The sequence below is a fragment of the Hirundo rustica genome, chromosome 6 (genome assembly GCF_015227805.2).
Source record: "Hirundo rustica isolate bHirRus1 chromosome 6, bHirRus1.pri.v3, whole genome shotgun sequence".
Lineage (NCBI taxonomy): Eukaryota > Metazoa > Chordata > Aves > Passeriformes > Hirundinidae > Hirundo > Hirundo rustica.
In genome coordinates, this window is record NC_053455.1 from 1,824,773 (window position 1) to 1,839,061 (window position 14,289).

General features: G+C 52.2%; 1 protein-coding gene across 1 annotated transcript; it reads right to left on the reverse strand.

Annotated features, from left to right (window-relative positions):
* Window positions 1-63: 63 nt before the first annotated feature.
* On the reverse strand, window positions 64-14,247 carry DNAAF2 (dynein axonemal assembly factor 2). The gene is made up of 3 exons (XM_040067046.2): window positions 12,331-14,247; window positions 3,450-3,596; window positions 64-1,689 (listed from the first exon to the last, which is right to left on the reverse strand). Exons 1-3 carry the CDS (start codon window positions 14,245-14,247, stop codon window positions 1,201-1,203), a joined length of 2,553 nt encoding a protein of 850 aa, XP_039922980.1. The 3' UTR covers window positions 64-1,200.
* Window positions 14,248-14,289: the final 42 nt, after the last annotated feature.

Below are 14,289 nucleotides of genomic sequence, written 5' to 3' on the forward strand. Positions count from 1 at the left end.
GCCGAGCTGGGGCCGTGGAGCAGTGTGAGTGCTACAGCAGCTTTAATGCCGCTCCTCTTTGAACTCAGCTGTGGCAGAAGCACCTGTGCAGCTTTTGTAGATCACAGAAATGTGGCAGAGAAAGAAAACGCCGCTTTTTTCTATTTTCCAGGGGTTATTTAAGCACGATTTTGCAAGGTAATCGCTCCGTGTTCTGTTCCACTGGGTCGGGGCTGGTGCTGAAGCTGTGCTGGTGCCTCACCCTCAAGGACCTCTCCCAAAAAGCTGATGGGGTTAAGCTGAGCCCAGCAAAGCTCCAGCAGGATCCTGGAGGGTAGGGCAGGTGTTTTGGGCAGCTGTGGCTCCTGCTGAACTCTGAAACCACGCACCCAAAGTGGTGTTTCACAGAGAAATGTGGCAGCAATGCCAGAGCCGCCCTGAAAGGAGGCAAAATGAACTCTCCTCTAAAGCACCTCTCCAACGAAAACAGAAGTTGGTTCAGCATCAGTGAGAAAGGGGAACAGGAAGTTTATTATTAGATGTGTTCTCTTGGTTATTGTGCTTTAGGGAGGTGAGAAACGCTGAAACTCGAGGGAAACGGAGAAAAATAAATCTAATCTGGATAAAGAGACTCCATTTCACCAATTGTAAATATTTTGGACGCGCACGCAGAGGATGTTCTTGTGCAATGGAATTTGTTCAGCTGGGGATATCTGGGTGCTGCAGATCTGAAGCACAGCACTAGGATGGAATACAGGGTATAAATGCTGATTATTTCTAGGAGACTAATTAGAACTTCTCCGGGTAATTAGAAATTTCATTTGATTGCTAAGAATCACTGCGAGTCTAATCCTGCAGTTATCACAAAATGAAAGGTTTGGAAAATGATGACTACTGCTCAATTCCCGAGGGAGCCATTAGACCGAGGATATATACAAATAATCCCTAAAACGAGGGAAGAGAATAAAAAATTTATGTAAACAAGAAAGATACATTTTTTTTTTTTCCCCAGGAGCTCGGAGTCACCTCCGACTGCAACTTTTCTCGTAAGGAAAATTATTGCCGTGAAATCGTTAAAACTGTTACCAACGGAAAGTTTCGGTGCTGCGCCGGTTTCGGCGGGAACCCATGACCCCCTCTGAGCCCTGAAATCATCCACCAGCAGCACGTGGAAGTCAGAACAAGCATCAAACCAGAGAAGGAAATCCTAAAACAATGAAGCTAATCCAGCTCATAGAGCAAAGAGTTCTGGAAGGCCACGGGGCAGCGCGTTCGGTGGTCGCGGAGGATCCGCACGCTCCCGTCCTGGGGGTTCACCTCCCGCAGGATGGGGGAGCGTGTCCCGCTGCCCAGCCCCGGGGCTGCCTCCCCATCCCCATCCCCATCCCCAAGCCCCGGCAGTTCTCCCTGTTTTCCGGAGCCCGGGGCCGGGGCTGCGTCTCCTGCCGCAGCAGCGTTTTCTAAATCGGGCTCCTCTCTCGCAGATCCGCCGGGAATCGCTGAACTGGTGGCAGGAGGTTCACGCTGCAAACAATGGTGTGAACCGCAGCCTGCTTTTCCCATTGTTCCAGCGGCGGGAGCTGGGCTGGATCCTGCAGCACGCGCCTCAGCCGCGGGACACTTTGTTTCTGTCTCTGCCTTTGTTTCGGGGTTGTTGCTGGCGGTTCCCCCGGAGCTGCCAAGTGTTCCCTCTCCATCACGTTCCCCTGGCTGTCAAGGAAATAAATGAATTATTTTACAGCTGGAACAAACTGTGCACGCAAAGATAGGAGAGATTGGAATCACCCCACTGAAGGGAGGGTGGAAAGTGTCCCTGCCCATGGCAGGGGGTCGGAAGCGGATGATCCTTAGGGTTCCAAATCAGGTTGTGATTCCATGATTCTCCTTCTGGAAGCCAAGTGCTGAGGTTTTCCTGCTCTTGCCTGGCACGTGGCAGTGAGTGGCAGGGAGGTCGTTCTGCCTGCCCAGGGCTTCCTCTGCTCTAGGAAACGGCGCTGGGCAGCAGCCAGGGCAGAGCAGCCACAGCCACTCACCACACCCAGATCCCAAATCTCCAAACCCCAGCGGCCACAGAATCAGCCAGGGGATCTCAGCTCTGGGTGCAAGGTTGGAACCATGCAATTAGGGAGATTACTGGCCTGTGGAACTAATCTGGAATTGCCCTTTGCCTCGGGAGAGGAGGAACTGGGAGAGGTGCTGTCCAAACAGCACTTCCCCAATTTCACCATTACTGGGTGTTTTGGCAAAAAAACGCTGGTAATTCATAGATCCCTGTCAGTGGAGAGCCAGGATCAGGCAGGGATCTATCCAAGAGCAGCTGGATTCATGGATGCAGAGTCTCTTTCTCACACCCCCAAACCACTGCTCACCCCAGCAGGAAACATGAGAAACCCAAGCCAGTCCTTTCCAACCTGGACAATTCTCCCACGTGAACACGATCGTGGAACACCCTGAGCTGGAAGGGACCCTCAAGAATCATCAACTCCAACTCCTGGCCCCACACAGGAGCAGGAACGTGATGATTTAAGGTACCTCAGCTGCCTTCAGGTCCCAAAACGGACTCATCTGCTCTCCAACACTTTGAATTTCTATTTTTTTATGTCCAACCCACAGCAGCTGTGAAAGTTAAGCTGGATCCACAATCTTTGTGAAACTCCTGGGGCCTCCAGCCCTGTTCCAGAGGTCGTGTGCTTCACCTGAACTTGCCTCCCAATAAAGCAGCTACACTTTAACCCCAGCAGCAGGCCCCAGTTCATGGCCACAGCAGTGACCTGCTCGTTCCTGCTTTTTTATCTTTGCTTTAAGAAAAGTTTAATCTGAATTTTGGATGCAGTGCCTACCCAGAAATCCCAGTGAACGTGGGGGGTTTACCTCACATTTTCCTCCTTACAAAATGAACATTTTGATTTCTTCCCGTGTCCATTTATTTTGCCAAGGGAGGACAGTTTAATCCTGTGGCAGATCCCAGAAACAGCCTGTCCTGTTCTAGACAGAGGAAGAAGAGCTTGAATGAGGCCTGAAACTACAAGGATTGAATTTGAGACCAGTGTTTAAGATTAATAGCCTCATGTTTAATTATCTACACAACAGGAACCCACCAAGTATTCCAATACACGGACTGAATAAAGATGAGGCAGGATTCTTCCCAGACAAAACCCTCCAGGATTTCTCTACCTGTACAAGGCTGAGTGAGTGAGCTACTCCTGCAAGGAAAAAGGAACTTTTTAAATTATTGGATCACAGCTCTGCATCTTCCAAACGAAACGGAGGAGGCTTCACTCCTTTGCTCACATTAAATGGCACAAACACCAGCTTGACCTCTGCAAACTGACATTTCCACTCGCAGATAACCCCAGTCCTGGGTTTTCCCCGCTTCCTCAGGACAAAACAGGAACAAAGCTGTTTCAGTGGGATTTGATAGGATCTTGCTGAAGAACATAAATCAGCCTGTGCTGCTCCTGGATCCTTACCTCCACCCTGATTTGAATTCTGTCCTCAGTAACATCCAGCACTTCAATTAATGGTTGGCTTTCCAGCGCTGATTGGGAGCAAGGGGAAGGGCAGAAAGCAGCGCCTAGAAATCCATCAACGTTCTCCTCGCTGACAAACAATCTTTCCTAAAGAAAAAGAGAGAAAACAGCAGGTTATGTTCTTTTTGTGCCAAACTTCAGGGGGATTGGGGCTAAAAACTCACTGCAAAGAAAGCCAGGACGGCGATTCCCAAGTTTCACAGCACGCTCAAGTTTTGACAGAGAAATTCTAAGCCAGACATTCAAAGAATGAGGTGAAATGAATTAAGACCAGTGCTCAGCTAATTTCGCTTGAAAGTACAAACCTGCAAGGTATCAAATATTAAAGAAATATAATTTCTCTCTTTAGATGGGTGACTAATACATAGATTTAGACTCTTTCTGAAAAATGATTTGTACCAACCTCGTTCCACCATCCTCACCTGTCTGAACACCAGGAAGGTGTTGTGGGTTTGTCTCCTGTCTGTCTGTAGGAAAACACAAACACCTCCTTGGAGAGGCACTGCGGGATCCTCACTCCCAGCTCAGATCTGGAGCCCTCAGGGCTGGATCCATTTCACACCCAGCCACTGAGCTGCTCTGATCTCCACAGACAAGCCAGTTGGGAAGGAAAAAAAAAAACAAAAAAAACCCAAGGAGAGGTATCCACAGGCAGAGACACAGCCTGGGGTGTGTTTCCAGGCTGTTCATAAACAACCTGAAACGTGTTGCTACAGGTTTAGAGATTTAAATCAGTTACAGGTAATTAAAGGCCTGAAAATATATCCTGGAGGGGCTGTTTCATAGGAACTGCAGAGCTTTCCCTGTCCTTGTGTTATTCCTGCATCATCTGTGTAGGCTGAGGGTGAGGACAGACACAATAAAAATGGTCTGACCTAGAGGAGCAGTTTAAGTTCTGGGAATTACCGTCCTTATTTAATTGCAAATAACAGGGACAAGTTGCAAACCTTCCACGTTAAGTCACACTTTTCAATTTCTCGGTCCAGTTCAACCCTCTTGTCAATCCGATGAAAGTTAAATTCAATTATCGCTGACATCTTGCAGACCGAGAAGCAAAAAGGCAATTCTGCACATTTTTGGCCCCCTGTGGATGGAGCCTTATGCACAGCCAGATGTCACACTGTGTCTGAGGTACAAAATCTAACTGTCAACTTGGAGGGAAATAAAAAAAAAAAAAAAAGGAAAAGAAAAGAAAAAAATTAACCAGGATTGGAAAAATAAGCCAGAGTCCTATTTTTTCCACTAGTTAAATTAGAAATCACAATATGGAAAGTCATAACATTGGTATTGTTGGGTTTTGAAGGCAGAGGATTGGATTCATTCTCTAGCTGGGAAGATTACAATCCAGGCAAAGAGCCAGCACTGGATGCTGGGATGGTTTGGGGAGAGATTAAAGTGCAGCAGAGCTGCCCTGACTGAAACCCCTCTCTGAACATCCCTACTTCTTGCATTTCTGCATGCAAAGCCTAAAATTCTTATTCCCTCGTGCTGCATCCTCTCCTGCCTGCCAGAGTGGGATCTGCCAGAGCTCCAAGCTGGGGAAATACTCTGCAGAGTTCAGGGGAAGGCGTCAGAGTACAGCAACAGGGGCTGCAGACACAAAATCTGTGCGGCACAAAAACTCCCACGAGCTCCTGAACTCGATCCTTGGGCGGCTCAGGAGAAGAATTCCCAGCTCTGCCCCGGATTTCTTGGCCCACAGAGCACAGACAGACAGCTCAGCCTCCCCTGGAGGGGATTTGGGATTTGGGTGCCCTGCCCGCACTTCCAAGGGGAGCAAAGCACAACCCTCCTCACCCAGCTGAAAAACAAAAGTCAGGGAATCAGGGCATGGTTTGGGTTGGAAGGGACCCTACAGCTCATCTCATTCCAACTCCCTGCCATGGGATGTATTTCAGGACCTTTAATTACTTTCCACTAGACCAGGCTGCTTCAAGTCCCATCCTCCTTTTCCTTCATAAAATGAGGAAAACAATCTCTTTTCCCTCTGAAATCTGCATCTGGCACCCGTGGCTGTGGATTTTGCAATTTGGCAACAAACGCGCGGAATCTTTCTGGAGAATTTCTTCCTGATTAAAAACAAAAGAATTTGTTTTCTTCACAGAAAATGTTGTTGAAAAAGCAAAACTGAATGGGAGGTCTGTAATCAGGGAAAGGTTCTTCCCTCCGAAGGTGACACTGCCCAGGGAATGGGGACATTCCCGAGGCTGCCAGAGCTCCAGAAGCATTTGGAACACGCTCTCAGGGGTGCCCAGGGTGGGATTGTTGGGGGTCTGTGCAGGGACAGGAGCTGAACTCTGCTCCTTGTGGGTCCCCTCCAGCTCAGGATATTCTGTAATTCTATGATTAATCAGTACTTTAACTGAGGATAAAAAAGTAACCACATGCGATGGTGCTCTGTTCAATTCTGACTCACTACTGCAAACCAGTTTTACCAAGTTCCATCCCAGCCCAACAGCGAATTCCCGTAAGGATTTACCATTTTATCCCATTCCTACCCCGTGGCCTGCCATAAATCATGGACCTGGGAAGTGTTTGTTGTCAATAAGGTGATTATCATTTGCCTGTTCCACCAGCCGCTGTAACTCAGACTTTGCATTCACGGGGAGCACACACCGAGGCATTTATATTACTGCAGATGTTATCAGAGCACAGACCTTGGAAAAAAATGATTCAGGAATTTATTCTAAAGCCTGCTCTGCCTTCCAAGCCAGAGCAAACAGAGGACAACCATCTGCAGCTGATTTCAATGACCCTGTAAAATAATTCTTCCATTGAAGCCATTTATTTTCTGGTATTTATGATGCTCTCTTAGCAACTTCGAATTTAATTTGTTTTTCCCTGCACACGCTGTCATCTGCTGTTTGGTACACATTCATTTTTCCCTGTGACTAAACTGAGACCAAATTAACATAAACGTTAGCAGGGATGACTTTGGTTTCTAGAACACTTCATCATTCAAACCCGTCCCTGCGTCTCGCAGCACCGACAGCGCAGAGCCGCTCCCCTCACGGCTGCCCTCAGCGCCCAAACGGGTGTATTCTGCTTTAATTTATCCAAATTGAAGACAGTTTCCATCCAGAGTTACCTCCCACGCAGGTTGTGAGTTTGAAAAGCAGGACAGGATTCGAGGCTTAAATTATTTTTGTGGCTCCTGTAAATGAGAGGATCGGGGAATCTCAGAATGGTTCAGGTTGGGAGGGGATTTAAATCCCATCCAGATCCAACCCTGCCATGGGCAGGGCCACCTTCCACTACCCCAGGCTGCTCCAAAGCCCATCCAAAATGGCCTTGGACAATTCCAGGGATGGGGCAGCCACAACCTCTCTCATCAAAACACAACAATTCGTGCCAATGTGGAAAAGGACCCGGATTTCCTGACCTCTTCATCCGTGGGGTCCCAGCGCAAAGCAGCTCTGAGACCTGAGAATTTGAAGCTCAAAGTTTTGGTACATGCAACAAAATTAAAACTTTTCTGAGGTGCTCATGACTGCCAAGATGAAACAGCTCCAAAGGAGCTTTGATGAGCTTCATCAGTAGGTTAATAATGTTTCCTGACACAACTGTTTTGTGTAGTCACGTTATTCCCAAAATGCAGCTACCAATTAAAGACTATTCAGAAATTTGTTTGTTTTACAGCAGAAGCAAACTAATTATGGCCCTTAATGTAGCTTGGGAAAGAGATTACTGTGAAAAATGTGAAATAATAAGTTTGTTATGTTCTCCTTCTTTGTCCTTCCCTGACCTCCCCAAAAAACTTGCCAGGAGTCTTGAAATGCTGAGCACAGAATTAAGTGAACCAAAAATAAACTGCTGTAGGATTACATGCAACAGCCCCAGTTTCCAGCAGCACCTTCTTAGAAGTAACCCCTGACTATTACACTGCTTTATAGTAGCTGGGAAATTGAAAATTATAACCTTGTCAAAGAAACTGTGTAACAACTCCAAAAAACTCGGAAATGAGGGCAAAAGAGCTCTCCAGGATGGGTTTCTCCATGAAAGGTGACAAAGGTTTCAAACATCCGTGTCTTACCCTTCCCAACACGGCTCTCAAGGTTTCATGCTTGGCTGACTCTCCAACCAAAGAGAACATTTATCCACAGGAGCCCTAATTCTGAGCTCAGCCAGCACAGGGACAGCCCAGCACAGACCACAGGGGCACTTCCAGCCCTTGGCCTCTTCCACATGGCCCCAGTGCCAGCAGAAACATAACTCTGCCACCTACAGCTCCACACAGGGACACTCAGATGGGATATTGGGACTTGGGAATTCTTGGATATATGAGGGGAGTGAGGCCCTGGGATGGAATTCCCAGAGCAGCTGTGGCTGCCCCTGGATCCCTGGCAGTGCCCAAGGCCAGGATGGACATTGGGCTTGGAGCAGCCTGGGACAGTGGGAGGTGTCCCTGCCATGGCAGGGGCGGCACTGGGTGGGATTTGAGGTCCCTTTAACACAAACCAGTCTGGGGTTCAATAATTAATGAGTGGACACTCTGTGACCTCTGCTCAATTCCTCTCCTAGGGAAGAATTCCATCCCAATCTCCCATCCATCCCCGCCCTCTGGCAGTGGAAGCCATTCCCTGTGTCCTGTCCCTCCATCCCTTGTCCCCAGTCCCTCTCCAGCTCTCCTGGAGCCCCTTTAGGGACTCTGAGCTCTCCCTGGAGCCTTCTCCTCTCCAGGGGAACATTCCCAGCTCTCCCAGCCTGGCTCCAGAGGGGCTCCAGCTCTCTGGACTTGCTCCAGCAGCTCCACGTCTTTTTTTACCAGCTGCTTTCTGAAGGAAAAAGCACCAGGAGCTCTCCTTCACAAGGCACTGGTGGCTGTGCCAAGCAGAAAAATCACATCCATGTAGAACATCCTGCACAGAGGCCTCAACACTCCCAGAAAAATTAAACAAAACTTCCCTATCTCTGAGCAATTCCCATTTGGATCCCTCACACACAGCATAGTTCGGACTCAGCTCCAACCATGAACTCCTCAGGAATGTTCAGTATAATCTTTTTCAGCCTGGAAATGTTAAAACAAAAAGCAATGCATAGGAAAGCAGAGGAAGTATTTCCTCTGTTTTGCTCTGCTCCCTGCCGTTCTCTGGAGCCCCGTGGGGGTTTATGTGAGTTCAGTCCTAATATTCTGCAGGAGATCTGACGGGGTCTTTTAGGAAAGGGACGGGCTGGCTGCGATTCCCCGCCCAGCGAGGGGGACCCGGGGGGAGCTGACCAGAGGGCTGAGCACACATCCTCTGCACAAAACCTTCCCAGGCCTCTGACAAGGGCAGGAAGGGTGTGGATCAGCTAAAAGGGAATTCCTGCATGAACCAGTCTTTTTCTAATCCCATGAAAACGAGCAGACACGACCCCAGAACTGCTGGCAGAATTAATTACCTGCCAAATGTGTTTCACACGCTCCGAGAACTGAAACCCCCCCCCGCCAAGTCTCAGCAGCTCAATGCACCCCTAGAAAACTGCTTTTTATTTCTGTTAGGGACCGAGCATTTAACCTCAGGAGGCCAAACATTCCAAGACATTCCAAGTGCTTTCCAAAGGCACAATTTACATAATTGCCCAGCTCCAGCACTACCATCAACCAGGACACACTGGGACACGTTCTCAGAAACCCTGCCTGGCAGGCTCACAACTTTTATTAATGGTTATTTAACTCCCAGCCGTTCTTCCTTCATCATTTACTCCCCAGGCTGTGTTGTCTGGAAATGAAGGGGAATTCTCTGAAGCAGGAGTTCCCCAAGCCTGAATTCCCAGGATTTATGCAAAAGGTGTAGAAGGTTATAGAGGGTGAACTGCAATGAAGAGAGCACAGCCCGTGGCCGGTATTTGGAGGCAAAGAGCAGAGATTTTGGCAGTGGGGAAATCAGGCAGCTTCCTCAGGTCATGAGATTATTCCTGGAAAAAAAAGGCCTGGAGAAGGATCAGCAGTGTGGTTTCTGGTGCAGCGACCGAGCACCAGAGCAGTGACAAAAACTGGCTCTTAAACCCCTGAACTATGGGACCCTAAGCCCACGACATCCAAAGTTATGGAATCTTTATTTTTATAGGATTTCTGGCCAGCATAACGAGTTACAGAACCAAGAGGATGGAAAAAGCCTCCAAGATCATCAAGCCCAGCTGCAGTGTGGACATTCTGGTTGGGCCAAGGAGGGAAACTCCTCTCAGTTAAAGTCCAGGGAGGAGCAGGGCACTGTAAAGATTTCCTGAAAAGAGGAATTCGCTGGGGTGGGAATTCCAACTGCTCAGCATCTGTGGAAACTGAGCTCTAAACAGATCATCTTCCAGCACAGGGATTCAAAAGGAAAAGCAGCTCTTGAAGTTCTGTTTCAAGCACGGCGTTCTAAGGATGAGCTCAACTCCCTCTTTTTACCAGTATGTGGATCAGACCCGCTTCCAAGAAGGAACTGGAATGATTTGGGCAGGAGCTGAACAGCCACCGTGGCACGAGGCACCAGCCAGGGGCAGACTCTGAACTAACCCAGTGAGGAATCTGCAACCAGGAAACAACTTCCCAGAACAGAGCAGAGCAGGAATTCCAGAGCTGTTAAAAACACTGCCCAGGTGGGACAGGGCTTGGAGCAGCCTGGGGTAGGGGAAGGTGTCCCCCTGCCCATGGCAGGGTGGGATTCTGGAGCTTTAAGATCTCTTCCAACCCCAACCATTCCACAATTCCCTTTTGAATCCCCATCCTCATCCTCTGGCAGCACTGCTGCGCGAGAGGAGATGACCAAGAAGCAGATTGGGAGGTCCAGGATAAAATTCTTGCTCCCGGAGAAAATTCCTGCTGGCCTCAGCCCCAAACCTCCCTGAAGGCATTAACAGGGCGCTGCTCTGCACTCTGCAGTGACTGATGCGACTCGTTACGGGTCTCAGTGCAAGAACCACAGCTCTGATTTATGGAATGAGACTCAAGGCAGAAAAACCCCTAAGGTGGCATCAGACAAATTGAAGAAATCAACATAAGCAGAAGAAAAGCGACCAGGAACAAATGGTTAATGGCCAGAAGGCAGCATGTAATAGTGGCTCCAATTAAATATTCATTTTTCTCCCTTCACTCTGAGCGAGTGCAGCTCTCAGGCACTTTGGGGAAATAGCACAGATTTTAAAAAAAAGCAAACAGGATAAATTACTTCAGTTCTCCTGCTTCAGTTTGCAGGCCCAGTGTCCAAAAGGACTGGGGGCCAGGAGAATCTCTTGGAGTCAGCTGTGAATGAATGGCTGGGAAGCTGATGACTAATGCCCAATCTCTTTCTCCTACTCCACCCAAAGCATTTTGCAATATATAATAAAATCAGCACATTCAATGGCTTTTTGTAACTCACAGAGTCAAAAATCTCATTACTGGGTGGCCTTTTAACAACTTTTGATCACAAAATGTTCCTCCAATTGCAACAACAAATCCATATACCAAACTTCCAACCATCGACGCAGCCACCGGCCACGTTCACCACTGAATCATGTTCTCAAGGGCCACATCCTCAGGTTTTTTGAGCATTTCCAGGGATGGGGACTCCACCAGTGCCCTGGGCAGCCTCTGTACCTGCACAGAAAACAGGCAGGAGTTTACACAGTGGCTATTTTGACGTGGCAGCAGCAGGCAGTGCCAGATCACAGCAATGAACAGCAGCACTGAGTGTTCTGTGGCCCCACTTGCACAGACTTGCAGGCTCCTGCTCCGCTAAAAGCAAAGGAAATGCTCTGCAGACAGCTCAGCGTGGGTGGTTCTCCATAAATTCATCATCTCTGATACTTCCCCGAAATGATCAGCTCCTCCTTCACAGGAGCTGCTGTTGTAAAAGGTGTGCGGCTGCTTAATGGGAAATTCAGCGTGGTTTCAGCTGCACAAACACTAATTGGATAAATATCTTTTAAAATCATGCACAAGTCATTTCTAGTTGGAGGGATGGAGCAATTAAGCTGCTCCAAGCCAAGGCTATCCCAGTGGATACACTTTAAGCCTGCCAGCTTTCTGGACGCGCACTCCCACGGCACGTGATCCAAACTGCAGAGGATTTTATTGCTCTCAGCTCCAGCCAAACTCCAAATCCCATGGCTGGAAGGTTACACAAGAGCTGTGCAGCTTTAATCCCAGCTCATGAGAAACTCTCTGAAAGTTCCTCACAGAGCAACGTGGTTCTCCACAAAACTTGTGTGAGTGGTTCTGAACAGTGTCACAAGGTGGGCATCCCTTTGGGGACACTTTCTGCCACCACGAGAGCATCACTGCCCAACAACCCATAAAATCAGAAAATACTAAATCAGAATCATATTCAGACAGAGCAGGTGAAGATTTACCCCAGCAAACTGGGACAGTTCACAGCTGCTGCTTGCTGTTCTGCTCTGGTTGAACTAATGAATGTTCCTGTGGCTGTAAATGGGAATTCTGTCCCAAAACACAGACACAGGGACACCCCCCCTACACTTCATGGCGGTGTATGGACACGTGTGCGAGCCTGGTGTATCATAAAGATCTTTCTTTGTGTGAACAGGCAGCACGAGCAGGGCTTTAAAAGTGAACACTAAGGACATAGAGGACACAAGCACAAGTTTTCATTCATCACCAGAATTTCCCTTAGAAAAAAATCGGTACGGGAAGCAGAAGTCGTTCTAATTTCAAGGACGAAGGTGTCAGCTCCGTGGTGTGACCTTGGCGCTGCTCGTACAAGACTCGCACAAATCAGGTCACAGCTCTGACATCCGGGAGCAGCTCTCGGAGGAAGCAGCAACTTCCAACTGCCCCTCACACCTCCCTGAGACCCCGCTCGGCAAAGAGCAGCCGCACCTCGGGCGGGTGACGCCCCAAACGTGCCACCGTTACCTGCAGAGCGGAGGGGTCGAGGCCGAAGCTGAACTTGTCCCAGAGCCCGGTGCTGCCGGGGGCTTTGGCCAGCCCCACCACGGCGTTGTGGGCCGAGACGCTGACGCTGCTCTCGGGGGACACCAGCGCGGCCGCGGGAGGGAACCGCAGGAACAGGGCGAAGGCAGCGGCGTCGGTGCAGAAGCGGAGGCTGTAGTGGTGCGTGCCCACATCCCCGTGGAGGCTTTGCGGCTGGATGCCGGGCACGAGCAGGAGCAGAGTGAGGGATGCCTCGTCCTGCCGGGCACGGAAGGGAGGGCACACCTCGCCGGGGTGGCCCTCGGGGGCCAGCGGAGGGGTGTCCCCGCTGGGCATGGCTGGCTCGGGGCTGGCGATGGGGGGAGCGGCGCCGCAGCAGGGCAGTGGTGGGTCCGGGGGCTCGGTGAGGGGTTCTGCGGGTGGATCGGTGGCGGGTTCGGTGAAGGGATCAGAGCGGGGGTCAGTGGTTGGACCAGCAGGGGGTTCAGAGGTTGGGTCAGTGGCAGGTTCAGCGGGGGGCTCAGCAGGGGAGTCAGCAAAGGGTTCAGAGGTTGGATCAACAGGGGGTTCACCCGCGGGTTCAGCGGGTGGATCACAGAGTGGTTCTACGGGCAGTTCAGCGGCTGCTTCAGCGAGGGGCTGGGCAGATGGAGCAGCGGGAGGATCACAAAGTGCCTCAGCCGGGGGTTCGGCGGGAGGATCACCGGGCTCCCCGCCGCCACACGTGCTCCGGACCGCGCCGCCAGGGCCGAGTTCCGGGGGTGGAGCCGCTCCGCCGCCCTCCTCCGCCGGGCCTGCCTCCTCCGAGCGCTGGGCAACGGGCTCGGCCGCCTCCAGCCGCTCCCCTGCCGGGCCCGGCGGTTCCCGCGGGCCGGGCGGCAGCACCACGGGCAGCGTCACCTGCAGCTGCCGCTGGGCCCGGTTGAAGGTCGCCCGCCCGCCGCTCTCGTCCACGTCGTAGGGGAGGAGGAGCCGCAGGCGGTAGGCGGGACGCTGCGAGTCCAGCCGCAGCTCCCGCCCGCGGATCTCCAGCTCCGCCTGCTCGGCCGAGCGCAGCAGCGGCAGCTCCACCGTCACCACCAGCTCCCGCGGCACCGGGCTGGGCGCCGAGTCGCGGCAGTGGCGGTAGTCCTGCAGGTCCACGTAGGAGCGGTGGCGGATGCTCCAGCGCGGCGTGGTGGGGCCGGAGGGCGGCGGGGGCGCGGCGGGCGAGGGTCCTGCGGCGGCGGGCGGCGGGGCGGCGGCGGGCGGGAAGGGGAAGGGCGGCAGCGGAGAGTCCCCGTCGTCGGGCGGCTTCGGGGCGCCGCCGGGCAGCGGGGAGCGGATGACGGGCGCCTGCGGGACGCCCTTGTAGGAGACTCCTCGCAGGACGGTGGCGTTGTTGCGGTCCAGCCGCACCCCGCAGCGGCTCTCCACGGCCTCCAGCGCCGTGTCGCAGAGCAGGCGGCGGAAGCGGGCGCTGCGGGCGGCCAGGCGCAGCGCGGCTGGGTGGAACACCACGTCGTACAGGAGGCGGCGGCGGCCGCCGGGGCGCAGCTCCTCGCGGCCCGGGGCCAGGCTGTAGGGCAGCTCCCAGCGCTGCCCGCCGCGCTCGGCGCGGCTCCGCGGCTCCCCCATCAGCGCGTTGCTGCAGACGTTGATGTAGCAGCGGCGGGAGCCCTCCTGGCTCGTCCGCAGCACGAAGCCCGGCGTCGGGTGCACGAAGCGCACCTCCACGCCGCGCTGCCGCTCCAGCGCCGCCACCTCCTCCTCGTACAGCCGGCGCTGCTCGGGGTCGGTCAGCTCGGCCGCGTACTCCGCGAACAGCGCCCGGAACCGCTCGTCGCGGAAGGCGCGCTGGAGCCGCTCCGCCTCCTCGGCGCTGAGGTCCAGGTCGTGCAGCCGCCCCGCGCCCGCCATGGTCCCGGCCCGGCCCGGAGCGCTGCTGTGGGGACGCCAAAC

Coding starts and splice junctions, on each gene's coding strand:
- DNAAF2 (XM_040067046.2), bottom strand. CDS start 14,247: ATGGCGGGCGCGGGGCGGCTGCACGACCTGGACCTCAGCGCCGAGGAG. Junction 3,597..12,330: donor TCGACCCCTCCGCTCTGCAG/GTAACGGTGGCA, acceptor CTTTTTCTTTAG/GAAAGATTGTTTGTCAGCGA. Junction 1,690..3,449: donor GAATTCAAATCAGGGTGGAG/GTAAGGATCCAG, acceptor TTTCCTTGACAG/CCAGGGGAACGTGATGGAGA.